General features: G+C 48.1%; 2 protein-coding genes across 2 annotated transcripts; one reads left to right on the top strand and one right to left on the bottom strand.

The window, feature by feature from the left end:
* Positions 1-8728: 8728 nt before the first annotated feature.
* LOC135910718 (uncharacterized) lies at positions 8729-25320 on the top strand. Its single transcript, XM_065442761.1, has 6 exons — positions 8729-8831; positions 20036-20266; positions 21536-21648; positions 24119-24195; positions 24774-24845; positions 25043-25320. The coding sequence occupies exons 2-6, from the start codon at positions 20093-20095 to the stop codon at positions 25246-25248; spliced, it is 642 nt and encodes a 213-aa protein (XP_065298833.1). The 5' UTR covers positions 8729-8831; positions 20036-20092; the 3' UTR covers positions 25249-25320.
* LOC139056084 (uncharacterized) lies at positions 13528-17080 on the bottom strand. The gene is made up of 2 exons (XM_070533938.1): positions 15678-17080; positions 13528-14037 (listed from the first exon to the last, which is right to left on the bottom strand). Exons 1-2 carry the CDS (start codon positions 16767-16769, stop codon positions 13876-13878), a joined length of 1254 nt encoding a protein of 417 aa, XP_070390039.1. The 5' UTR covers positions 16770-17080; the 3' UTR covers positions 13528-13875.
* Positions 25321-25643: the final 323 nt, after the last annotated feature.

Here is a 25643-nt window from a genome sequence, read left to right on the forward strand (position 1 = left end):
AGTTCCCGCACCTGGGGGCTGTGACGTCATGGATTTCGATGGCATCTTCTAGGGCCTGCTAATTATATATAGCGGTACAGATTGACTACATTGTGTTCTAAAGGAACCAAGTATTAAACATGCCAAGTTTCGGGAACCTTTATTCAGCCAACGCGGCCCAAATGCGAAAACAATCTTTGGAATCCCTGACGTCACGCTGACGTACCGGCGCTGGTGTTTCGGCGCGAAATTCAAATACTGATACTTGACCTTCATTTTCTCATCTAATATTCAAACTATTTTCTTGAAATGACTGCCTGCAGGGTTCTCAAACAATGCTTTATTAGTCTAAACTGATTTATTGTTTCCCTTTAGTGTCCCTTTAAAACGCTCATGCCGGTAAGACAACAGGGCATGTATTCTCGGATGATCACTTTCGGTGATACCATCGCCTTCGCCCGACGTAGTACTCAACCAGCCAATCACCTCATATGGTTTTGCTCAACCAGCCAATCAGTGTGCGTCTGATGGCCGAGGCGATGGTATCGCCGAAAATGGCCATTGTCAAGTTTCACATTATTTTAAAGCGAAAGCTTTACTAACCGCGTCAAGCGGAGTTTCACTGTCGCCAGCAATTTCACCACCATTTGACAGTAGCTTCGCCATGGCCTTGGTGACGCATCACGTGACTCGCAGAGCCGAGCTCCGCCGCCGCCGCCGGCTTGGCGCATGCGCTCTCCGCAGCTGGGTCGCCGCCTGACCACGTGACTCGCCGCGCGCCTGGTTAAGCCCCGCGCTCGCCTAGTCAGTGCGAGTTTGGCCACGGATAAGAGAGAGGCCGGGCCGTCTTTGGGCGTTGCGCGGGAGCTGGAGGCTTTGAGCCGTCGTCGCCAAGCGGCGTCTGACCACCCCGCGGATATCGCCCGGCAAGCTGCTTCGCTGGAGAGGGTCCTGAATGCAACAAGCGTCGCACCGTCGAGATCAATGTAGCGACAGCGTTCGCGCCCTGTCCGCTTGTGCTTCAACGCGGCGCATGTTCGCGGCGTGTCTTTGCATGTCTAGCACTTGCGCTTTCCCTGTGGAACAACAGGCGTCGCACCGACGAGCGATGCGTGTCTATCCAAGCCTAACCACAGTCATGTCTAGCCACCGACCTAGGCACTGCCGTCATACCTGGCTTAACGATGATTGTACACCTAAGCATAATAATTACTGCTAAATCAAAGGTTAACCAAGTGGAATCAAGACTTCACCGGGCTAAACCAAGCTTTCGCTTTGCATATCCAGGGTTAGCTGAGCTAAGCTGCAGCCCATGGATTTTTTAATGTATCCCCTGTGGCAGGCTAGATAGCATAATTATGGTCCTTGCGCTGGATTATTCAAAGAAGCGGGTATTAGTTGCACGATAAATCTAAACATGTATTCAACTGATTAACGAATTCACTGAAAGCTTCTTATTTAATTACTTTACTACTATTGCATTTCATGAACTTTAGCCGGTGAGTTTGAAACCAGTTTCGAAGTATTCATTGTCGAAATGTGTTATGAAATACATGGGCGTGCCAGTTACTGTTGCGCTTCAAGCTTTAAAAAATGGGGTTGCCTTAAAACAGTGGGACGACAGTGCATTTTTACCGCGAGTTTGATGGCGTATACTTTGGAACCCGTGCCACCGTCGAAATTCTTTCCAAGTGGATGCGTTGCAAGGGCTACAATTCGTGAACGGTAATGCGTGCTGTAAAGTAATTATTTACAAAAAGTTACTTAGTAAATGTTTGCGAACACATTGATTACGTGTTTGCATTTTTCGGGCATGTAATACACGTCCGCATCCAGCTCAAGGACTAGAATTATGCTATCTGCCAGAGGTGATTGTTCAGAATTCTGTAAAACTTAAAAATCATCACACCGTATACGACACTTGACGGCCGGGGCTCTCGTACAGTGCAGCTGTTCAGAAGACGACAGATGTGGCTTTGTTTGCGTTTGTCATCAGCGAAAAATGAACGCGGAAACACACTCACGATATGAACAATGCATAAAAAGCGTCTGCGCGTGTGTGACGTGGCGCGTATAGCAGGGCGACATAGCCGTGCTAGCTGACGGGTCGGCGGACTGTTCAGATCCTCGCAACGAGGTATTCATCTCGCTGCATGGCGCAGTCCAAGCGCGAGGGTGCAACCCGGCTGCATGCATGTCTCATACATAAGGCATCTCTGCCGCGGCGATATATGGCGTGTCGCTACAATTGCTTGGATGCTAATCGCAATAAGGTCGATATGCGTCGTTCTGCCGGATTCTTTGTTTCTCCTATTTTCATTTTTTTACAATTAACGATGACATATGCACAACGATGTCGGGAAGCCGAGCATGTCCCGCACGTCACTCTCATCTTACAATATTTTAGGGCAAAGCGCTGTTTGGCAAGGACGTAGAAGTGAAAGACAGGCGCCGGGTATGCGGAGTACATCTTCTTGAAATGCGTCTGTGATGTCGGCGATTGCGGCAACGCGACGTTTACTTATTTTATTGCGATAGCAATTATATGGACACTCCGAGCGAATTTTCGCCGTCGTCGTCGACATTCCCTCGCATATGTTTAGGTAATGTATGCTATATGCCACGTCCTGCTACATTACGCGTGGTATATGCAGGTTATGTCGCCGTACCATTCTACCACTAAAGTCGCTCATACCTGGTCTTACATTCTTGACGACATTATTTTTCAGAATTTTGAGAATGGCAGCCCCCAAGCAAATGACATGAAACAAAACACCGACAGCACGTGCTTTTCATCCTGAATCGTCTCAGACTTTGATGCAAAAAGTGCGAAGCACAAAGTCGCAGTTTCGCCCGAAAAGCGAATCATCGATTGCGATAACAAATTAGTGGACAGCTATACGAAGTAGAGATTGTAGTTGTATCGGCTGTATAAGCTTGCAAACGTAGGGGTACGAACTAAATTACCAAGCATGGTGTCACGCGCGCACAAGCAAATATGGACAAATAAAGTTTGTACCACCACCACCAAGCAAATATGGACACATCTCACTCGATGACGGGGGAAACTCGCTGTCGGAATGCTAGAGTGAAGAAGCACGGCAGCAGCAGCGAGCGAATTGACATTCGTGCTGCGTCTCGCATCAGCGCGAACACAGCGCATGGCGGGTGGCTTTCAACATACAGCAGCTCAGGGGTACTCAGTTCACTGTACCGGCGAGGTGGGCGCGGCCGCCCGTAGTAGAACGCGCGCCCCTCCCTCCCCTCTTCCCGGAACTTTTCGAGCGACGGAAGGCGGCGCGCTTCCTCCCCGCTTTGCTGCCTTGGGTACGCCAGATTGAGCCATCGCAAGCTTTCACTCGCACATACAGCATATGGCGCGCGGCGACGATTTTGTTGCCCTTGAATTTTATACGGAACCTCACGCCGATGGCAGAAATGCGCCTGGAGTCTCCATATGATTGCTGTCGCAATAATAACTCTGCTCAAAGCCTAAAATGATGCAACTTCATTGGCACGGTTGCGTACTACCTCCGGGATCAGCCCTCGAAAGAGGTTTGCTTTGAAACATACCCGACACAGAAAAGTGGTGGTAAATTTGCTAGGAAAGACGTCGGCGTTTGTTAATAATCTTATATGAAATTGTCCGATGGCATGATTCAAACAGAGGGCCGCTAGCAGAACAGCTAGTTTTTACTTAGCTTACGTTTACCTTAATTCATACTGCCACTGCAGTTACGAGACTCCCACTTCCTGTAATATTCTAAGATGTTGCTGTCGCATTCATTGCTTGGCCCGTATGGCGAAACTAATTTCTTAATTACGTATTTATGTATGTACTTATTTATTAGCTTACTTATTTATTTCAAGTCTATAGATAGTTTCAAGGATATATAGTTAATGATGTTATTGTTAACAAACAGAAAGCTTACCTTGACGTCTTTTGTCATAAAATTACTACAGCTTAGAAGAAAAAGACAAATTTCCAGAAATACTGCGCAATAAGTCACAATGTCCAGAAATGGCGTCGGCTACCGGCGCTTAGGCAAGTTAGGCCTTGTGTAGAACTTTCTTTAGCAATTGATCATTTTCTTTGCTGGATAAACGCTGAGAGAGCTCCAAACGGGCAACGCAGGTGTCTAAACTGATTATAAATGATTTCCAGTGTATAATGAAGTTCAGCTTTAGCGTTATTAGCAAACTCAATTAACGAATATTAATGCATCCGCAGGGTTTAACGTCCACGCAGAGCAACACGAAAAATGTGAGACGCCTTAAAGTGGAGAGCTCCTGATTATGTCTATTTTCCCGAGGTTCGTTAATGCTGCTCATTAGTAATGAAAGTGCACTCGTTCGCGTCGTTGTGTTTCAACAGTGTCGAAATTCGGCCGCCCATTCCGGGAATCGAAACCGCTATATAAGTGGGTTCGGTTAGTGGCCGCGGCGTGGGTAAGTGCACATGGATGGATGGATGCTGTTAAGAACGGCCAGCTGCAGTGCAAGTTTTGCCAGCCTCTAGCCACGGCGTGACTAATTCGTGTCATGAACAATACGCGTATCCTCCACCTCCGTCGCTTCAGCTAGGATGCGTTCGACGAAGCAGGCTTTGTGCTGAAGCCGTCACCGTTGCGCTGTGGCCTCTTCGCCGTTGTGCCTGAAGGAGTTCGACGAAGCAGGCTTTGTGCACAACAGCACAACGCCGACCTGATCTGCTACGGGTGGGGGAGTTGACGCGGGAACGCCGACGCAGGCTCCTTCCCATGCACCGACCAAGACGCAAGACAACGCGCTACCCGGAACGGCTCCGAGTTCTACGAAGCCCCTCTGACGTCGGCTCCGGACCATCGCACCTGAGTGTGTGCGTGTGTGTGTGTAACCCGTCCCAGAGAGAGGCGGCCTGTTTAAAATGACTAAACGAACGTTCGCGTCACCTTGTATCGGGAGAGGACCGTGTGTTTAAAAACCGCTGTTGTGCGGCTACTCAAGACACTCTCTCTCAAGCAGTCATGTTAGACTGATGTACTTTCTCAAACAGTCATGTTAGACTGATATAAATACTGTAAATAAACCCATATTTCTCGTTCTCGATGCGACGCAGTCCTTCCCTTCATCAACGTCCTCAGCGTGGATAAGTTGGACGACGGCATGGGCCAACTACCTTCGAATTCATGCCGGACTCCAATCTTGACAACGGATCACGAGCGATGGGATTGAACCCCCAATCATAACAATGCATAAGGCTGAACGCTTCAAATCGGGCGGCGGTTCATGCCACCTAGACGTGACTATATAGTATATTTTTTATAGTAATATGTCTTGTACTTAGTGGAGGGTGAAATTTCTACCTTTCCTTGATTTTAGCAACTAATGAGATAACCTCCGTTTGGTTATTTCTACCCGCTTAAGGTCTATCTTGCCTCCACTGTCCCTCAACCCTAATGCGTTGAAAAAAACCCCACCCCGTTTGTTTTGAACTGCAGGGCGAGGCCCTTTACAGAAAAGTACCAGGTGTTCAGCCATTTCCTTTTCCTTTCCACAAGCACCGCATAACGTCTTAATCCGCATTACTTCCGCCCTGGCTTCAAACAACAAAGAGCTTCCCTTGGAATTATCGCAGATATTTTCCCTGGCAATTTCCTGCTCGTAAGCTATGTATGTCCCCAGTGCTGATTTCTTCTACATCACTATTTTCCGCAGACCCCTCTCTATTTCTTTAACCTATTCTTAGCCGACGATTCTTAGTTTGTTCTCCCGCTGCTGTCCAAATATTTGCTTGACAGTCTTTTCCATTTCTTTCCTCCATTTTGTGTCAAAATTCCTCATGTACAAGTAACTGAAAACTTTTCTAGGCCACAGCTTTCCCGCCATTTCTCTCAATTACTCCTCAAATGGATGGATGGATGGAGGTAGGAGCGTCCTCTTTGAAACGGGGTGATGGCAGTTGCCACCATGATCAGCTTTTTATTTTTTTAACTGTTTTATAGGTTATTAAAATTCTCCATTTTCTTTAAATACGTCTTCCTACAATTTTAACCTTGTGTCACATCTCTGCTTTTGAGCCACCAATCTTCCAATCGTTTTTTGCTAATTTCCACCGCATATTTATTTACATGACTATTGTTATCTCTAAACCCTAGGGCCTCAGGAAGCGTGACTGTGCCCGCATCGACATCGGGATGGATACCATCACATTTTAGTATGAGGTGTTATATTGTTTCTACCGATTTACCACACACAGTACATGTGTCTTCTTCGTTAAATTTCTTTTCATAGCTGCGCGTTCTAAGACATCCTGACCTAGCTTCAAACAATAGAGCACTGCGTCTTGAGTTATCGTAATGCGCTTCCTTGCTGATCTGCTCTTTAAAGTATCGATATACTTCAACACCATGCTTCTTTTCCATTGAATTTATCAAATTTTTACCTTCCGCGTTTTTAACCTGTCGTTTAATGCTTTGTCCTTCTCCGTCTTCGTGTCTGGCATACTTACTGGTTAGCTTCCTAGTTCTTTTCCGCCATTGTGAGTCAAAGCTCTATATGTATAGGTATTTAAATACCTTAGCTTCCCACCTGTTATCGTCCAATTTCCTCCGGCGTTTTTCGTATAGGATTTTACTCTGAGCTTACCGTGCTTCGAAAGATGCCAAGCTCATATCCCCCTGTACTGCTTCGTTTGTGGTTTTCCCGTGGATACCTAGTGCTAATCTTCCAACAGCTCTCTGATATACTTCTAGTCTCGACTGAGCTTCTACCCTTGAGCACAGGACCACATTCCCGAAAGTAAGCCCCGGCACCATTATTCCTTTCCAAATACCTATCAGTACTTCATACCTGTTGTACCCCCACAATGCCCTGTGTTTCATTATCCCGGCATCTCTTCGCCCTTTTGTTATGAGAGACTGGCTGTTCGTGCTTCTCCGTGTACATCTGCCCTTTGTTTATCCATACCCCGATATATTTGTATTCGGCCACTCGGGGTATTTCATGGCCTTGTATTGTAAGCTCCTGATCAGTTGTGTCGTTGAAAAACATTAAAGTGCGGTATGCGAGACGCCACCTGGTAGAGGACTGCGGAATAATATTTTAACCACCTGGTGTTTTTAACGTGCACCAAATGCACTGTGCGCAAGCTTTTCTTTTTTTTTTGCCATTCCACCACCGTCGGAATGCGTCTGCAGCGGACGGTATTCAACCCTCGACCTCGTGCATGCCAGCCACTGAGCCATCGTGTTCAGTCACATCAAAGGATACAGCGCACGGTGGTACAGTCCACAGGGCCGACTCCCGATAAATTGTCTGAAGAAGACCAGCAAGTGGTTGTGATGCTTCGGTCCCTCATACATACCCTTCGTGTACTTTTCAGCAAGTAGCATACTCCGTCAGCGCGAAGTGCAGTGCAAGCACTGGATGCTCTTAATCCAGTGCTTGCAACTCTCGAGTAAGACCCATAGCTCACCCGCAGCCTCCTATTTGCGCAACGACCACTGGCCCTTTGGTTGTCACAGATGTGATCAACGCAGATCACCAGCTAGGGAACTCCACTTTGGTGTTGCGGTGCTTCACTGCACTCAGTCATCGCTTCCTTCCTCTTTCCTTCTTTCTATTCCCCTTTTCCCTCACTCTCAGGTAGAGCAGCAAACCGGATGCTCGTCTGGTTGACCTCCTCGCCTTCCCTCTCCTTGCTGTCTCTCTCACTCACTCACTCTCTCTCTCTCTAGGTAGAGCTTTTGCCCACCTCCTTTTACAGATGTGTTGTAGAAATGTGCTGTGCAAATGGCTTTCTCCGTCTTCTTTCTTTCTTTCTTTCTTTCTTTCTTTCTTTCTTTCTTTCTTTCTTTCTTTCTTTCTTTCTTTCTTTCTTTCTTTCTTTCTTTCTTTCTTTCTTTCTTTCTTTCTTTCTTTCTTTCTTTCTTTCCTTTCCTTTCCTTTCCTTTCCACCTAGCAGAGTTCCGCAGAGCTCACTCGGTCGCTATAATAGAATACACTGTATGCCGTTGCGGCGTATTCTTGAACGTGTACATTCGCACAGATTCGACAGGCGCCATTAGGATTCATGCGGATGTTAAATTGGTACCAGCTGTTAGTATCGCAACATTTTTGTAAGTGGAGACGCAAGGAAGATACGTACTTATACCGCACCCTCCGCCTTCCTTTGATTAAAGATCTCTCTCTCTCTCTCTGTAAGTTTCCATGGTAGCGTTTCTTTAGCTCCTGTGACAATCTTGAACTTTTTCCAAAGTATTCCTAACAAAACGAAAGAAAAAGGAATAGAGTAAATCACATTTCACACTAACTACAATCAACGTGCAAACCTACGCGGCAGATTGGACATACATATGCGGACTTCGAAGGAGATGTCGTAAGAACACAAACGAAGAATAAATCGCCGGTCTGTTTGCGACACATCTGACCAACGCGATGCTTCAACAAACGAAATTCAAACAGCGAGTAAATATCTTTCTTTAGTTCTTTCTTTTGCTTTTATCCTACACGCACAGCCTCTCTCAAAGGAAATGTGAGCGCCGTGCTGTCCTTTGCACACGATCTCCATAAACTAATAACGGAAAACTCGGCAAAAAAAGAATAAAGAAACCTCATGCGAAGGTTTAACCACAAAACGGGTTGCAAATAATATTGCAAGGCGTTGCGACGGCAGCTATATCCGTCGTCGGCTGGTGACAGAACAGTAAGACGAAAACAAATCATTATTGACACGTGCAGGCGGGGGAAGAAGCAACGAAAGGCGCATGTTGGGAAAAAGAACTCCACCTGCGGCATGCTATGCATTGATGCGAGGCCGTTCGAAGCTCTGTAGCTTTATTTGCATAGGCTATACATGCTAACACTGCAAGGTAAGGATGCCGGTATGAGATGCCGATCGTTTGTATTTCCGTCTTTTATCTCATATCTCATTCCGGTGTTGTGAATGTTGCCTTTGATTCATCTTTGCGACGGTTAGTCGTACACTTTATCAATTATTCGTTGGCGACTTCAACATCTTTTTTTTACGGAAACACAAATTTTCAGAAATGCATTGCGACAACACGAATCACAAGACGGAGCGCTGGCGCTAGAAGATACATTCAATCATTTTCAGGTGGATACGTCTTGCAATTTCTCACCAGCTGCAATTCGTAAATTGCGATATGTGCCATACAATTTTTAATTAGGGAGTTAATTATTGCATTTTTGTTAATTAGTTGACTATAAGTTTCAATTTCTCGTGCTAGTAATGTCGGCCGCTTCGAATAATCCAGCTCAAGGACAAGATTTATGCTATCTACCACAAGCGATTTTCAAAAATTCCATAAATCTTTAAAAAAATTATCACCCTGTATGTGGAAACACTGTGCTCCGTGGCAGCTGCGACACACAAACATGAATCTCTCGAAACTTTTCTCGAATGCTAATTAGAAATTCGCGATTTATCTAATGCACATGGCCAGTTAGTAATCATTGGCAACTGGCCTAACAAACTGAGGTTAAATGGTGCCCATAACGTCGTGGACGAACTGATGCTATCGCAGTTGCTGCACCAAAGGCAGCACTTCTTTCTGACAAAATATTCCGCTGTAATAGAAAAAAAAACATCATCGTCAGTCTATTTAAGGGCAGCGTATACTGCGTCCTTTTCAATATTTCATAAGCGGCCTATAATATAAAACTTCAAAGCCACAAATATTTCTCATGTATAGTTCACAGACTACAAATAGTTCTTCGCGGCTGCTACTTAAACATTCTGTTACTGTCAGCACTGTTTCTGTCCGTCTGCGTTTTACCGGAATACCGGACAAGCTAAACCTCTCTATTAACCTGTTGTTGCGGCGTAGAGTGGCGTTAGGGCAAAGAATCCACCAAGCCCATCGACGGCTACGTCAGGTTGTAGAAAATGAAGGAAAAAGGGTTCATTAGCTTAGCTGCACGGCTCCAGTTACGGAAGCCCACTCCATGCAGGAGCAAGTTAAACGTATGAGTTCACGCCAGGACCATCTGTCCACTGCTTGAAAAGACTCCGCTTTTTATCCCGCCGTCTTCCGTAGGCGAGTAGACTGGGGAATCTGAAGAGTGTCCAGCAGCAAGTCACAATCGTCGACTCCGTTGCGATACCACGCCCATGCTCGCTACACTCCGCAGCCTCCGAAGCCCGATGGTATGGATTAAGCGGCAGGACCACAACCTGCGAATCCAAGGTCGCCGTTGTTCGGTAGCGTTGGACGGAGCTCCCCCTTTTGTCCTTACTTGCGGTTGTCAGGTAATGGTGGGGTTGGTGGCCTTTTGTGGACCCGTCTAGAGTCGGTGTCCATGCTGCGTTGATGTCTAGATAGGCCCTGATGGATGGGTAATGTGGTTTGCCTCGTGGGAAATGTCTCGTTCACTGCGAAGCCCAGGTCGCTTTCGTTGTTCGGTCGCATTGGATGGCGGTTTACCTCGTGGCAAACGTCTAATTAACTCTGAATGCCAGGTCGCCGCCGTTGTTTGGTAGCATAGGATTGGGGCCCACCTTTCATCCTTAGCTCAGGCTGCCAGGTAATGGTGGAGTGGCGGCCTTTTTTTGGACCCGTCAAGAAACCAGACGTCCACGCTGCGTTGACGTCTGGATAGGCGCTGATGGATGGGCGGCCGTTTGGCTTGTGGCAAACGTCCAATTGACGCCTTTGTGGTGTTGAGACGTAACACTGTCTTTCCTTTCTCGATTTAACTTAATGACTTGAGAAGCGTACACACAAAAAAGAAAGATTTGCGGTGAGGTCGTACGTTGATTTTTCGAGCTGGGCAGAAGGAAGCTCCTCACGATAACACTTGTAAAAGGTAACTAAGGAAAACTTACATTACCTAAAATAATTTTTCGTTCCCGTGTAGTTGAAATTAAATTCTGCAGTTTTACGTGCCAGAACCACGATATGATTATGAGGGACGCAGCAGTGGGGGACTCCGGGTAAATTTTTACCATCTGCGGTTCTTTAAGGTGCAGCCATTGCACGGTACACGGGTTATTTTTGCATTTCGCCTCCATTAAAATGCGGCCGCCGCGGCCAGGATTACATCCCGCAACCTCGGGCTTAGCAGCGAAACATCAAAGTCGCTACGCTACCACCGCGGGTCCCGTGTAGTGTAAAAAGCAGACTCGAAAATTTTGATTTATTCTTCACTGTAATTCACAAATATCTGTGTCAGTGAAGTCCGTAAAAATTGCGCGAGAAATTGACTTGATAAGTGGAAACATTTTTTTTTCAATAGTTAGCTTTGCCCCGCAAATGCTGAGAAAGGAAAGTAAAAATAAAACTCGCAATCTTACTTTTGTAACTCTGTTTAGTCGAAGCAAGTTCTCATTCCAAGACAATCTGGCTTAAATGAAAAAAAAAAGACAAAGAGCGAAATAAATAACTAAATAACTAGCTAATTGAATAACTAAAAAAGCGTAGCAGCGTTTAAAAAGTGCACATCTGGCACAAAATTGTTGCTCAATTATATGAGTGCAACATGATGACATTCGCTGCAAGTACGGCGGGCTAATGTGTCAAGCGTTTTAATTCCAGTCACTCTGAGAGAGAGAGAGAGTAAACTTTAATGAGCACCAGCAGTTCAGTCGGCTGGGCCTAGGCCTCCCACGATGGGACGTCGAGGTCTTGCCTCTTCGCCGCTTCGTAGGCCTGCTGGGTCGCCCAGAGTTGGTCGTCGAGATGGGAGCTGCGCAGGGCGGCGTGCCATCTCGACGAGAGGGTCACGGGATTAAGGTCTGGGTATTGATGTTTGCACTCCCATAGCATGTGAGGGAGTGTTGCCGATTCAGTTTGACAGACCTTGCACGTCTGGCTCGGGTAGATGTCGGGGTATATAGTGTGATAGCGTGTGAGGGAGGGGTATGTATTCGTCTGTAACAGGTGAAGGGTGGTTGCCTGTGCCCTGTTAACTTGCGGTGAGGGGTGGGAAAGGTTCTTCTTGCAAGGTAAAATGACTTTACAAGGTCGTTGTACCTTGTAAGGCGGTCGCGTCCTGCGGGTGCACCTGCACCGTCTCCGGCACGGTTGACTAGTCCTCGTGCTACGGAGTGTGTAACCTCGTTGAGGTTGGTGAGGTGCGGGTGGACAACGCCGGCGTGTGCTGGGATCCAGACGAGTGTGATTTGATTTTCAGGCGAGTGCGGGGCTTGTCGTAAGATACGGAGTGATTGATGAGAAATACGACCTTTGATGTAGTTGTTGACTGCTGTGCGAGAATCACTCAGTATAGTGTGACAGGCTGGGTCAAGAGTGGCCAGAGCGATGGCCACTTCCTCGGCCGTCTCGGCATTTTTGGTAATGATGCTGGCAGCATGTCGGAGCAAGCCGCCTACTGTGGTAACCGCCGCAAAGCGCCGTCCATCTTGGTATTCAGCTGCGTCGACGAAGGTGACGCCCGCGGTGTTGGCGTAAGCTTTGATGAGGGAAGTAGCTCGTGCCTTCCTACGTTCTTTGTTGTAGTCTGGGTGCATGTTTTTCGGAATAGGGTCGGCGTGTATCCATTGCCGAATGTCGCGTGGTATTGGGTGTTTGTCTCCATGTTGACGGTGGTAGGTGATATTAAGCTTGTTTAGAATGCTACGGCCCGTTTCCGTGAGAGTAAGCCGCTCTAGTTGAGATCGACGTTGGGCCTCGATTAACTCGTCTAGCGTGTTATAGATACCTAATTGTAATAGAAGTTCCGTGCTGGTGTGGTTGGGTAGTCCTAAGGCCTGCTTATAGGCTCCTCTAATGATGATGTCCAGTTTAGTCTTTTCAGCTTTGTACCAGTTGAGAAACGGCGCAACGTAAGTAATGTGACAGACGATAAAAGATTGGACAAGGCGGATGAGGCTTTCTTCCTTCATACCCCCTCGCCGGTTGGTCACTCGTTTCAGCAGCCTGGATGTATTGGCGGTCTGTAGAAGGATCTTTGAGATAGCCGTAGAGTTAGCTCCGTTGGCTTCTATGGTCATACCAAGAACGCGGATGCAAGGGACCACGGGTATGGGTCTGCCATCCCTCAAGTGGAGTTCGATTTCCTCGTATTGGCGTTTAGTCGTGGAGCCCCGCGGGGGGCGTCCACGGAGTGTGGGGCGATATAGGAGAAGCTCCGACTTTTCAGGGGAACAGCGGAGTCCCGTGCCTTCAAGATAATTTTCTACGATGTCAATGGCGTCTTGTAGGGCAGTTTCGATTTGGCCGTCACTGCCCTTTGCAGCCCAGATTGTAATGTCGTCGGCGTATATGGTGTGTTCAATGCCGTCGAGTTTTTGTAGTTCCTGTGCTAATCCAAGCATAACCAGATTAAACAGTATTGGGGAAATGACAGAGCCTTGCGGTGTGCCCGTACTGCCGAGGGAGAGTTCCTCCGATCGGATGTCTCCGACCGACAGTAAGGCCTTCCGACTGGATAGAAAGTCTCTTACGTAGTTGTAAGTGCGTTCTCCAAGGTTGAGCAAGGAGATACGCTCGAGGATGGTGGAGTGCCTTACATTATCGAAGGCGCGCTCGAGGTCGAGGCCCAAGATCCCCTTCGTGTGACGAGATTTGCCATCTAGGATTTGATGCTGAAGTTGGAGCATAGCGTCTTGGGTGGAAAGATGCTGTCTAAAGCCAATTATCGAGTGGGGGTAAGCGCATGTGTCTTCGAGGTGAGTGTTTACACGGGTTAGGAGTGCGTGCTCCATGACCTTGCCTACGCATGAAGTTAGCGATATGGGCCGGAGATTGGCGAGGCTAGATGGCTTACCGGGTTTGGGGATGAGAATTACTTTGGCCGTTTTCCATGTCGAGGGAATGGATCCCTGGCGCCAGCAGTTGTTGATGTATTCGGTGAGTTGTTGCACCGAGGGGTCATCTAGATTTCTTAGTGTTTTATTCGTAACACCATCTGGGCCTGGCGCCGAACGGCTGTTCAGCTTATGTAGGGCAGCATGAATCTCTGCCACGCTGAAGTCGTCATCAAGGGCAGGGTTGGAGGTCCCTGTGTATGGGCCGTGAGGTTGAGTGGACCCAGATGGGATGTACTTTTGACATAAGCTCTTCTTAACGTGGTCCTGGCCATGCGTCTTGCTTTCTGTGAATAAAAGCTTGGTGAGGCGATCTTGTTGATATGAGCGGGTGGTGGTGCTATCAATCAAATGTTTTAGGATTTTCCATGATCGGGGGTGATGGAGTTGCCCGTCTAGAGAGTGACAGAGCTCTGTCCATTGCTGTTGATTTAGAACGCGGCAGTGAGCTTCAATTTCCTTGTTGAGAAGTGCGACCTTCCGTCTGAGTCTCCTATTGAGCCGTTGTCCCTTCCATCTAGAGAGGATGGATGATTTGGCCTCGATAAGGTGAGCGAGTCTACTGTCCATGCGCTCAGCCGGGGCGTCTGTTGTGATAATGCGGGTGGCCGATTTAGTATCAGACAGTAGATCGCATGACCATGATTCTATGTCGGTAATGGGAGTGTCCGTCGTTGCTGTCATACGGCGTTTACGGAACGCATCCCAGTCCGTCCAAGTAAAGTCCCTTGTTCTTCTCATAACGGCTGGTAGGTGTGGGAGAGTAATTTCGATGATAGAGTGATCACTCCCGAGGTCGTGTTGGGTGTTGCGCCAATGGGCGTTGTCTGCGTTTTTGGTGAAAGTGAGGTCTGGTGTCGTGTCTCGTTCAGTAGAAGTGCCGAGGCGAGTGGGGAAGGCTGGGTCAGTAATGAGTGTAAGCCCGAGATCATGGGAGTCTTGCCATAAGTTACGACCTGCAGCAGAGCTGTGTCTGTAACCCCATCCTGTGTGCGGGAGATTGAAGTCACCTCCGATGATAAGGGGGCTGCTGCCTGCGGTGTTAAGGGCCTTTTTGAAGAGGGTTAGAAATCGGCTATGGCGTTGAGATGGAGTATTGTAGATATTGAGGATAAATATTCCTTCCTTTCGTTTTCTGTGCGGGATGAGCTCAATGAAGAGGTGTTCGGTGCGCCGATCGTTCAGGTCGTGTTCGATTGCGGTAATTCTTTTTCGAACGAGTGTGGAGACTCCGTGCGGAGCGTTGTTCGCAGTGAAAGAGTTATATCCTGGAAGGCTGACCGGATTATTGTGCGTTTCCTGGAGCAAGATTACGTCGGGTTGACATGCAGTAGTACGGAGGTGTTGACGGAGAACGGGTTGTTTATGGAGGTAGCCTCGGCAGTTCCACTGCCACAATGTTGTGTCAGTTTTTGTGTGGGCCATGATGAAGGATAGGGGATGCCACAGGTGGCAGGGTGGCGGCGACGGTTCCTGTGGTGTCCATGGCTACGGTTTGAGCGGTGGAAGCGGTGTGCGTGAAAAGGGTTTGAATATTAGCTTCCATGGTGGTGACTCTGTGCATAAGGGCGATTAGAGAATTCTGTAAAGTTTCCACCGTGCTTTGGAGTGTCACGAGCATATCCTTGACCTCGGAGCGTACTTGGCCCTGAGCTCCTTCTTGGAGGGCTCGCTTTTTCGGGGCTGGTCTTGAGAGTTCTTCGGTTTGGCTGCTGGTAGCGGGTTCTGGGATGTTAGGTGTGGGTTGAGTTTTGGGTTGTTTGAGGCTGTGAACCTCCTGGGTAAGCTTTTGGATTAAATCACGCATAATTGCGTTTTCTTTCTTAAGGTGTTCAATGTCTGTGTTTTCTCTGTTGGGTTTAGGCAGTGGGGGGGATTTTACGTGACCCTCTCGCGAGACGCCCGTCAAGGCCTCTGCGAAGCTCACCTTTTCTGAGGTATATCTGGCTCCTGGAGTCGACGTGGATCTTGATCTGGACCGACCTCGGTCCGACCTCGGTCTGGAGAGGGAGCGGGACTGGGACCGGTGCTTGGTCTCCATGGAGGGGAAATCTTCTGACTGAAGGGCTGAATGCCGTGCTACTCGGCGTTCTCCGAGGCGTCTTCGTATAATGTACGGCGTTTTGTATCTGGCAGTACAAGGTTTGTCCGCTGTGGAGTGGGGTCCACCACACAACATGCACTTGGGTGTACACTGGTGATCTTGATCTGGGTTGCGAGCTCCGCAGCCCCGGCAGATCTTGTTATTAGGGAACGGGCAAACGTCCATGCGGTGCCCGAGACGGCCGCAGTGGTAACAGATGTCGATCTGTTTGCGGTACAGGGAGCATGGGATTAATGTTGCGCCATACCGAACCATGTATGGTACGTCAGGTCCGTCGAAGGCAATGACGATGGTCGTGGTGGAACCGATTCGCTTTGCGGCCAGGGCTAGAGGATTACGCTCATTTATGATGTTAGCATCGACTTGTCTGGCGTCATCGGTGAGAGGGATGCCTCTGATGACTCCTTTGGTGGTATTATCTGGGGCGGCTTCGTACGCGCTGACCTCGTGGGTTACCCCGTTGACTTGGATGGACTTGATTCTTACGTACCGGTCCGCATTTTGCGGGCTGGGCGTGCTGATCACCATGATGTTTTGCTGGTTGTTCGAGCATATTGTGTCGTTTTGACTGGCTTCTGAGCTAAGTTGCGCTGCTTGAAGAATAGCTGCAGTCACTGTAGGGCTGCCGACCTTGGTAATATTGAGTGCTCCTTTGGGTCTGACGATGATCTTGATCTCATTTGCTGGTAGTGGGAGCATGCGCCCGGCCTTGAGAACCTGAGTTCTAACTTGCTGCCTGGGTCTATAGCGAGAGCGAGAGTCTTGCGTCCTAGGTTGCTGGTCTTGGGATAGTTTTCGGCTCCGCTGCTCGTCTGGGCGACGGGCGGTACACCGACGGGAACGGGCGGTACACCAGCCCATCTCGGCGGTTAACTCTTCTGGGGAAATATCTTTGCCACATACTTGGACTTCCATGCTTCGCAGATTTGGCCAGGGGCTTGTGCGTCGTAGCAGAGCTCGCACGGACACGCGCGGGAACGTGCCAGGTAGCCTGGTAGGCCGAGCACCTGGCGCACGCGCTTAGCCTTAGCGCGGCGACGGCTTGATGGTAACACAAAAGTGGTCGCAGTCCCGGAAAAATAAATGTCCCACCTGATAACTTGGTATCTACAGAGTCCTGGTGGTCTCACGGTTCGAATGGTACAAAATTAGAGCTGGTATGCACAGAAAATCGCGGCGAAAACATCTTGAAAAGATGGAGCCGATGTAAACACAAGCTATGGACGCTGCACTTCTTCTTCTTCCCCAGTCACTCTGAGTAAATAATATTTAGCGCCCGCCACTTCCTTGCGTTCGCTCAGATTTCGTAACGAAAGCGCACTTCCTGCTCTACATGGTTCAATTAAGAACTTAGCATTCCGCTTGCCTAGTCCACATGAAAAAAAGAAAGAGAAGAAAAGATTAAGAAAGGAAACAAACTGTGCCTATCCAGGTACGCGCGACACGTTTTGCTATCAAGCATCATTTCAGGTTTGCAAAGCGTTACCAGGCTGGACAGAGTATTTACGCAAGGCAAGCAATTGGGTGTGTGGCGTTAGCATGTGTGTGTCGACATCAGCATGACGATGACGACGACGATCGCATGACGGTGACGGCATTAGTAATGCGACTGATTTGTTGCACCCCCGCAAAAAAAAAGAAAAAGACAGACGTAGAAAAACCGTCAGTACCTGCTCCAGTACGACCTGGGCCCATCCCGAAGGCGGTACAATGCCGCACAGCGTCACCGCTAGCTTCTCCGCGGAAGGGACTTGTTACGAACTTGCACCGCTGCACCACTATTACGACTTTGTGGTCCCGTAGCGCTCGTCACCCGTTTCGTGACAGAGCGTTGGTAGCGAAGACTCCGAGCCAGGCGTCGATGAGAATAACGAAAGGGATTTTATACATTATATACAGGTCATTGTACAGGACAAGATCGGATCGGCACTGGGGCCGAGAGCTCACACAAACGCGACTGTTCCCGCACGACGGCGTCCGGCGAAAACGCGTGACACATCTCACCCCAGTCGGGAGCGACACTGCCTCCCGGTGGGTCGGCGGATCCTGTTTTTCAGGCAGCGCGTTGCTGCTTTTATAATCCCCGAGAACCATTGTCACTCAAACGGCCCAATACAAAGTCAGCACACGACGGTCGTCCGAGGGGTCCAACCAGCGACCGCGCTGGCCACCCGGTTCAAAGTTCGCGCGCGTGGTGACCTCCATGCAAGAGGAGGTGCGGCGCCGGGCTGTCTGGTACTCGCGGACACGTCCAAACCTGCTGCTCGCCGAGGCTTCTCCCGCAGGATCCCGCTGCCTGACGGCTCAGCATCTTGACTTGTGAAGGGAGAATTAGGGCGCTCGCAGGATAGATTCTGCATCTTGCAGATTCGGAATCCGGGCTTGTGGTGATGGCACAACAGACTAGAAAATGCGGGCCGATTTCGAAGGTGGTGCAGCCTATACTGCAGCGTCTGCAAAAAACGCAGCATGTGGTAAGCATGCGTGGGACCTAATCGCTAGAGCATCGATCTGTTGTGCTGATAAAGAGGTTTGCTCTCCCGATGGGACACTTGAATTTTGTTTTTATTAGACGTCCGAAAGAAATGTGAGATGGGAACCTACCGCAACGTACCTGGTGTGAGCCCAACGATATTTCGCATTAGAATGACAATGAGAAACAGCCGCCGTGGGCGCGCCTTTCAGTCGGTCAAGAGAGCTTCTGCATGCGATGACGTGGTCTTACCGCCTTTCAGCGACCTAAAACGTTCGCCAGCTGCGGTGGTTTATTGGATATGGGATCCTGCTTTTGTGCACGAGGACGGGGGTTCGACACACAATCGCTACGGCGGCCATGAGCCAAAATAGTTATAGCATTCCGTAATCCGCCATTCGTTATAGCGCGGGGAGACATATAGCTCTCGTTCCGCTGCGGCAGCTATAGGGCGGCCGCACCGAGCCAACTGCGCATGCGTGAGCTCATCCCAGCTCTACCACAGAACACCTTCTACGGCAGAAGGCGTCTGTGGACAGGGTACGAGGAATCTTCCTGTTCAATATAAAGACAGTGTAGGTAGACTGTGCAGACATATACAGCGTGTTTTGGCTTGGCGCCATGAGGGAGTGGTGTTTAATTGCGTGTTGTGGAGTACTTCAAGTGAAGGACGGCTGTTGCACCCGCTGGCTTAGCCAATCAGCGTCCACCGAAAGTGATATGCCCAAAATGATCGACCGATGACATACCACTTGATGAAAACCATGCACTACAGTACAAGCGCCGCGCCCACAAGACCGCACTGCATCTGCCCTACGTAGCGCACCCGGACTCCAAATAACAGCTCAAAAGTTTAATTATGTGGTTTTAAGTGCCAAAACCACAATTTGATTATGAGGCACGCCGTAGTGAAGGACTCCGGAAGTTTGGACCACCTGAGATTCTTCAACATGCACCTAAATCTAAGTGCACGGGTGTTTTCGCATTTTGCCCCCATTGAAATGCGGCCGCCGTGGCCGGCATTCGATCCCGCGACTTCGTGCTTAGCAGCCCAACACCATAGCCACTAAGCAACCGCGGCGGGTACCCAAATAACAGTTCTTGAGAAGGCGCCGGTATTGAAAGAAGCTTGCCTCCTCCGTCATGTCACACAAATAAATGTGCGAACTCGTAGTACATGGCGCCAGCTCCAAGCTAATGTTCCCCAGCCTCGCGCTTCGGCACAACTCCCATCTGCGGAAGACACGCAAACCTTTGCCATTGCGCGTGGAAGAGCGCCAAACCACCTACCCAGCCTACCGTACCCTCCCCCTTTCCCACTAGGAAGCTATTCTTTCCAGCACAGTATTACACGGCCAGCGAAAACTGATCGACCGGTCCAACAGGATTGCAACCGCGAAGGGGACCACGGACTAAGGATTCCACTCTATGGGTACACCTAAATAAAATATTCTACTACTACTACTACTACTACTACTACTACTACTACTACTACTACTACTACTACTACTACTACTACTACTAATTGGCTGGCACACGTACACACATTTTTTTTTTCAGTTGGTCAGCAGTGGACTCGCCACTGCATTCCTATAGGATGTCATCGACTACAGGAGTTGTTGAAATGTCCAGATGTTACATTTCCCTTCGTGTCCGTCACGTGCACTGAGTTGTTCCACTCGTGATGTACCGTGACATCTGCTTGCAGTGGTGGCCGCACCTACACGCTCTTCTCCGAGAAAGGGCGCCCACGACAACAATCGACATGGTGGCCGCCTTCTGGGCACTCGTCCCCTTCCTCCTCGCCCACGTCGCCCAAGCAGCCCGGCTGATCAACAGTAGCTTCCACTCCTATACCAACCCATGGGTACGAGGAGGTAGCAGAGCGATGCCCAAATGCAAGGCCTTGGAGGCGTCGGGAAACTTGAACTGGGCAAAGGTAAACGTCGTCTTTCCACCGAATTCCGCAAACTTGGGGCTCTATGCACGTTAGGTTCGTGGTGTTTTAATGTCTCTGTAGTACGCGAAAAGCGCTAAGAAAACAAGCCAGTGTCGACACACAAAAGTTCGAATATGTCTGGACTTTCTTCCGTATCGGATGTGTCACGTATCACATGCGCGTTGCTGCTCTGAACGAGTCTCCTTACCGCCTTCACCCGGTGGCTTGTCCCACGGTCTTCGTGCTTACGGTTTCAGACGTTCTTAAAAGAACGGCGAAATTCTTGGGTTTTCTACGTGACGAAACCGTGGTATGATATAAATGAGGCACGCCGTAGTGGGAGACTCCTGAATAATTTGGACTACGCGGAAATTCTTTAACGGGCACATAAATCTAATCATACGGGCATTTCTTTTGCATTTTTCTTTTTCTTTTGCAAACGCGACCTCGCGATCCCGAGCTAAGAAGCGCAACGGCATAGCCACTAAACGTATACCACAGCGGGTTTGAGATGTTCTTGTGGCTGTACTTATTACAATTGGCATTTCTCAGTTTCCAAGCAATCGCATTAGATCTAGACGCGTGAAGGCAGAAAAGTTTCTGCGCACGCGCAGTAATCATTGCCGAATTGTAGCGTTTATGTAACGCAATATCTTGTCGAAAAGAATTTACGGATTCGCAAAGCCGTTTGAAGCCAGAAGGACGAAGTTTAGGCCGATACGCGCACTAACGTCATTCCTGTACTGGGTGTCCCCAACTATATCATGCACCATAAGATTTAAAAATATGCAAGTGCCACGTAGCTGGACTGAAACAAGGTAATGTTGTTTGCCTTCGCTTGGAGAAGCTCAGTCTTTCTTTATTTTTGTATTCCGCCTAATTGCATAATTGTTTAGTCAACTTCTCAATCAGTATAATTAGATGAAAGATGACGATGAGAAAATTGTAGAGCAACATGAAAAGCTCTCGATACCGCTTTCCGTTGCTCAATACGTGCTGCAAAGAAGTTTTTTCCGGGCGTGAAAGAAGCCCGTGAATGCACGCAAAGTGCCTCGAGCGGCCAGTCGCGCGGCAGTTTTCGCATGACACAGGCGAACAAAAGGGAATTGGCTAAAACAGACACAAACGTTCGTGTTTCTTTTTTGGGGGGGGATCAGTAATTGCTGACATTTATTTATTTATTTATTTATTTATTTATTTATTTATTTATTTATTTATTTATTTATTTATTTATTTATTTATTTTCTAACCGCATTGTGCCACTTGCAGTTTGCCGGGAAGGAATGGATGGAAATGATGATATATCCGGAAGGCGCTGGCGGATGCAAGTCGTGGATATTTTTCCCGGCGAACAGAACTGTGGTCATGCGCACAAGGAGCGAGTGAGCGCCTTATTTCGTTGACAGCTGCACGTTATCATTATGAAACACACGTCCTGCATTCTTTGTGGCAGAGCAGTTGCTCTGCGTGAACAGGATAACAAGAAGATTTGGAAGGAAGTAGTTCAAGAATCGCGCAACGAGCGACGGAAAGGAAAGTTATTGACACGATGCTTAGACTCACAGGCGAATAAGGAAAAAAACACCACCACCAGAACACATAACCACATTATAATCCATTGATATATATGGTTGGACAGGTGTTGTAATCCGTTAACACATAACCGGTGGTATAGATGGATGGAAACAACTTTATTGGAAATCCGGCAAGGTTTAACAACCCAGGTTCAGGTCTCCCGCGAGGGAATTCGAGTCCTCCGGAGCTACTGCCCTTTTAGCTGCTATGACAGGACACTCCCACAACATGTGCGAGAGCATCGCTCTAGTTGCCTGACATAACTTGCAAAGAGCGGTGGTAGTCAATTTGAATATACCCGCCGTGGTTGCTCAGTGGCTATGGTGTTGGGCTGCTGAGCACGAGGTCGCGGGATCGAATCCCGGCCACGGCGGCCGCATTTCGATGGGGGCGAAATGCGAAAACACCCGTGTGCTTAGATTTAGGTGCACGTTAAAGAACCCCAGGTGGTCAAAATTTCCGGAGTCCTCCACTACGGCGTGCCTCATAATCAGAAAGTGGTTTTGGCACGTAAAACCCCAAATATTATTATCAATTTGAATATAGCAAAATGGGTGCCGAGAGAAAGGAAACGCAGTCAGGGGCGGCAAAGAACTGTGGGGTGTGGTAACTTTATAAAATTAACTGGCGTAGATGGGGGCTTATCTGGCGCAGGAGAGATGTAACCGAATATATTTATGGGAGAGGGTCCTCGTTCCCTGCAGTGTACTTAAATATGCTGCTGTCACTGCTACTCCTGCTGCTGCTGATGATGATTTTGATGATGAATACCGCACTTGAATAGTATAAGGCTTAACGGGCGAATTTTCAAAATTTTCGAATAAAGGATTGAATATTGTCATATTCGCTTCGGGTGTCGAATGTAATAGTCACTATACAAAAAATCCTAAGTATTAAAAAAATATTTTCTGAATAATTCTCGTCGGGGATGATGCACGAAAAAAACATTAAGTTGAAGCGAAAATTCGGCAACTTTTATCCCATCCACAGTTGACGTAACGTACACCGAGCGCACTACGTTGGCGGCAGACTTTCCCGGCAAAACCCCGATCGATCGCGATAAATTTCACTTTGCCATGGAATTCGGCAGTGGGCATTGTTTTGTACTATCGCTTGGATGCAGCATCCGTGGCCTCCCATCGGATTAAATCTAAATGCGTTTCATTGAAACGTGCTTCATACTATAGCGGTACCTTCTGGCGCGACCATTCGAACGAGATGGTAAGCGATTTTCCCTCGCTTTGCGAATGCCGCTGACGACACGCATTTCTGGTTTACGCAGGAGCGTATTTACGAAAATACGCAGGAGCGTATATATTTTCGCAACGCTAGTACATATACTGGTATACAATGAGGGGGCCATGAATGGAGCTGTAGGTCCGCAGGCTACACAGTCATCACTCGCGTAACCTGTTTAAGTTTCGGCTTTACCTGCTTCGGTTGGTCAGTAGATATGGCGCAATCGAGCTGATCGCGGGGTCATGGGATTGAAGTTTGACCGAAGCGACCACTTGCCTGCGCGGTGGTGAAAAAAGAACAAGGCGCTCATTGACTTAGATGCAAGTTAGTGCAAGTTAAAGAACTGGAAATTGTCAAAATTAAAGCGATGACCCCCACTGCATCCTCATTTCTGTTGTTTTACAAGTGCAGACAAAATGGGAAGACAGGCTACATTGGAGCCGGCTGTGCCAATTGCCTGATTATGAAATTGAGACTACAGATTTCCTCGTAAAAGCGCACACACATACCGCAAACACATAAACATACTAAGTCCACATGAAAGAATGAATATAACTTTAATTTAAATAAAGGATAACTTTATGGCCTCGGTATAGTAAAAAAAAGTGTAAATGTAAACAAGGAAAACAACAACATCAACAGGATGAGCGTCTCATATGCACCGGTTGTTAAGTAAAAGGAGTTCATGCCCACTGCGCAATAGGAGTACTATTATGCGCGTAGCACACGGATGCCATTGTTCAAGTAGTCCTCATGCCAAACAGTTGATATATGTGGGGTTCATAATAATCTACAAATCAAATGAGGTAAGCTGTCTTCCGACCACAAGGAAATCCCGCACCCATCGTGTAACATTTCAAGCCTTAAACTCTTATCCTTTTTGTTCACTTTTAGTTTTCTCAGACAACGATTCCTGCCTTCTCTCTTATCAGCAGCAATATTTTAAACAATAACGACAGCAAAGAACGTGCGTGAGAGTTCTCAGCGTTGCTTGTTTTTTTGTCACAGTGCTAACGTACGCACTCTCTTTTCGCTCAGCGCCTGTTCTAAGAACTTCAGGGATGTCACTAGCAAATTTCAACCAGACGAGATACAACGGGGGCCATCTAGAAGAGGTGAGTCGCGGTCGACCACTCGAACGAAATTGACCTAGATGCATTTCAAATTGTGGGCTACGAACTTAAGCAACTGTCAGCTTACAACAGCCAATTAGTGAGTGTCATTTTTAGGCACCCTATCAGTGCAAGTTATAGCCTATTTCCGAAGACAGAATCTTGCTCCGTGCATGTCGTCTGTATGAGGCTATTTTTAAAGAAAGTATCTACAAAGAAGTATATATTGCTGAACCCCATTTGTGAGCTTTATGCTTCTTAAGAAAGACAGCTAAATTGTTGTGAGTGTTCGAACCGGATTATAAGTTTTTATTTTCAACTTAATTGTTATCAAGGAACAAACAAACGTTTACACTGCTGTGGAGAGATTGAGGTGAGGAGTATCTCAGCGACTCCGACATCTGTATGCTAGGCAAACAAAAAAAAATTAAGGAGCGCATGGTAATGATCAGATAAATGAATAACAACTGAATGGAACAAATAATTGACTTGGTGTAGCTCTTTAGTCCGCTTATATTTAAAAAAAAAGACGATTCGACACCAGTATGCTGACCGCATTCATTTTCATGTTTCCTACAAAGGGGACCAGTTTCGGCAGATCTTGGACACCGACAACCACTCTTGGACTCTAATGCACGAGTGTCAACCAACAGGTGAGCGGTCAATCAAGAAAGTCCAGCTTCTCGATTATTTATTTATTTATTTATTTATTTGTTTCTTTATTTATTTATTTAACGCAAGCTATCCTTAAGCTGTAGCGTCAGGTTGCTGCGAGACCCCGATGAGCGGTTCGCGTCGCATGAATTCCCACGAAAGGAGTTTTTTTTTTTAGCTGTCACTTCTCTCGCAGGTTTTGGATCGCGGTTTTCCATTCTCGCTCCCAAGTCGACCAGTCCTGCTTCCGCACGGATGGCCGAGAAGAAGGCTGACAGGTACATGGGCGCGTCGGGGCACGGAAAGAGAGCCCGCTGGGTGAGCTCGCGATGCCAACGGCGCCGAAATAAGTGCGCAGACACCAGCGATGCCGTTGCTTCCAGTCTCGTCATAGCCTCTTAATTTGGGGCTTGTTGGTGCAACGCTCTGCCAGTAACCGAGGAGACGCCGTGAACAGATGCAAGTAAATACATTCTGCAGGCTTCTCGTTGTGGCAGTGACTCCTTTTATGCGAAGCATATTACGAGAGCTCAACCCAGCTCCTCAGGCGCGGCGGTGTCGCCATGAAACCACGTGACACCGTGACGTCACGACAGAGGAGAAGTGGCTTTGGCTCAACTCTTGCAAGACGGGCTGGGTGGGAATCGAACCAGGGTCTCCGGAGTGTGGGACGGAGACGCTACCACTGAGCCACGAGTACGATGCTTCATAGCGGTACAAAAGCGCCTCTAGTGAATGCGGTGTTGCCTTAGAAACGAGCTGTTTCTAAGGCGTGCGTCTCTTGCTCAGGCGCACAT

Source organism: Dermacentor albipictus, chromosome 2 (genome assembly GCF_038994185.2).
Source record: "Dermacentor albipictus isolate Rhodes 1998 colony chromosome 2, USDA_Dalb.pri_finalv2, whole genome shotgun sequence".
Lineage (NCBI taxonomy): Eukaryota > Metazoa > Arthropoda > Arachnida > Ixodida > Ixodidae > Dermacentor > Dermacentor albipictus.

Excerpts from the sequence above, each read along its gene's own strand:
- LOC139056084 (XM_070533938.1), bottom strand. The coding sequence starts at position 16,769 with ATGGAAGTCCAAGTATGTGGCAAAGATATTTCCCCAGAAGAGTTAACC. Across the intron at positions 14,038-15,677 it reads CCAGATATACCTCAGAAAAG|AAAGCAAGACGCATGGCCAG; the intron begins GTGAGCTTCGCA and ends TTTTATTCACAG.
- LOC135910718 (XM_065442761.1), top strand. The coding sequence starts at position 20,093 with ATGGTGGCCGCCTTCTGGGCACTCGTCCCCTTCCTCCTCGCCCACGTC. Across the intron at positions 24,196-24,773 it reads ACGGGGGCCATCTAGAAGAG|GGGACCAGTTTCGGCAGATC; the intron begins GTGAGTCGCGGT and ends TTTCCTACAAAG. Across the intron at positions 24,846-25,042 it reads GCACGAGTGTCAACCAACAG|GTTTTGGATCGCGGTTTTCC; the intron begins GTGAGCGGTCAA and ends CTTCTCTCGCAG.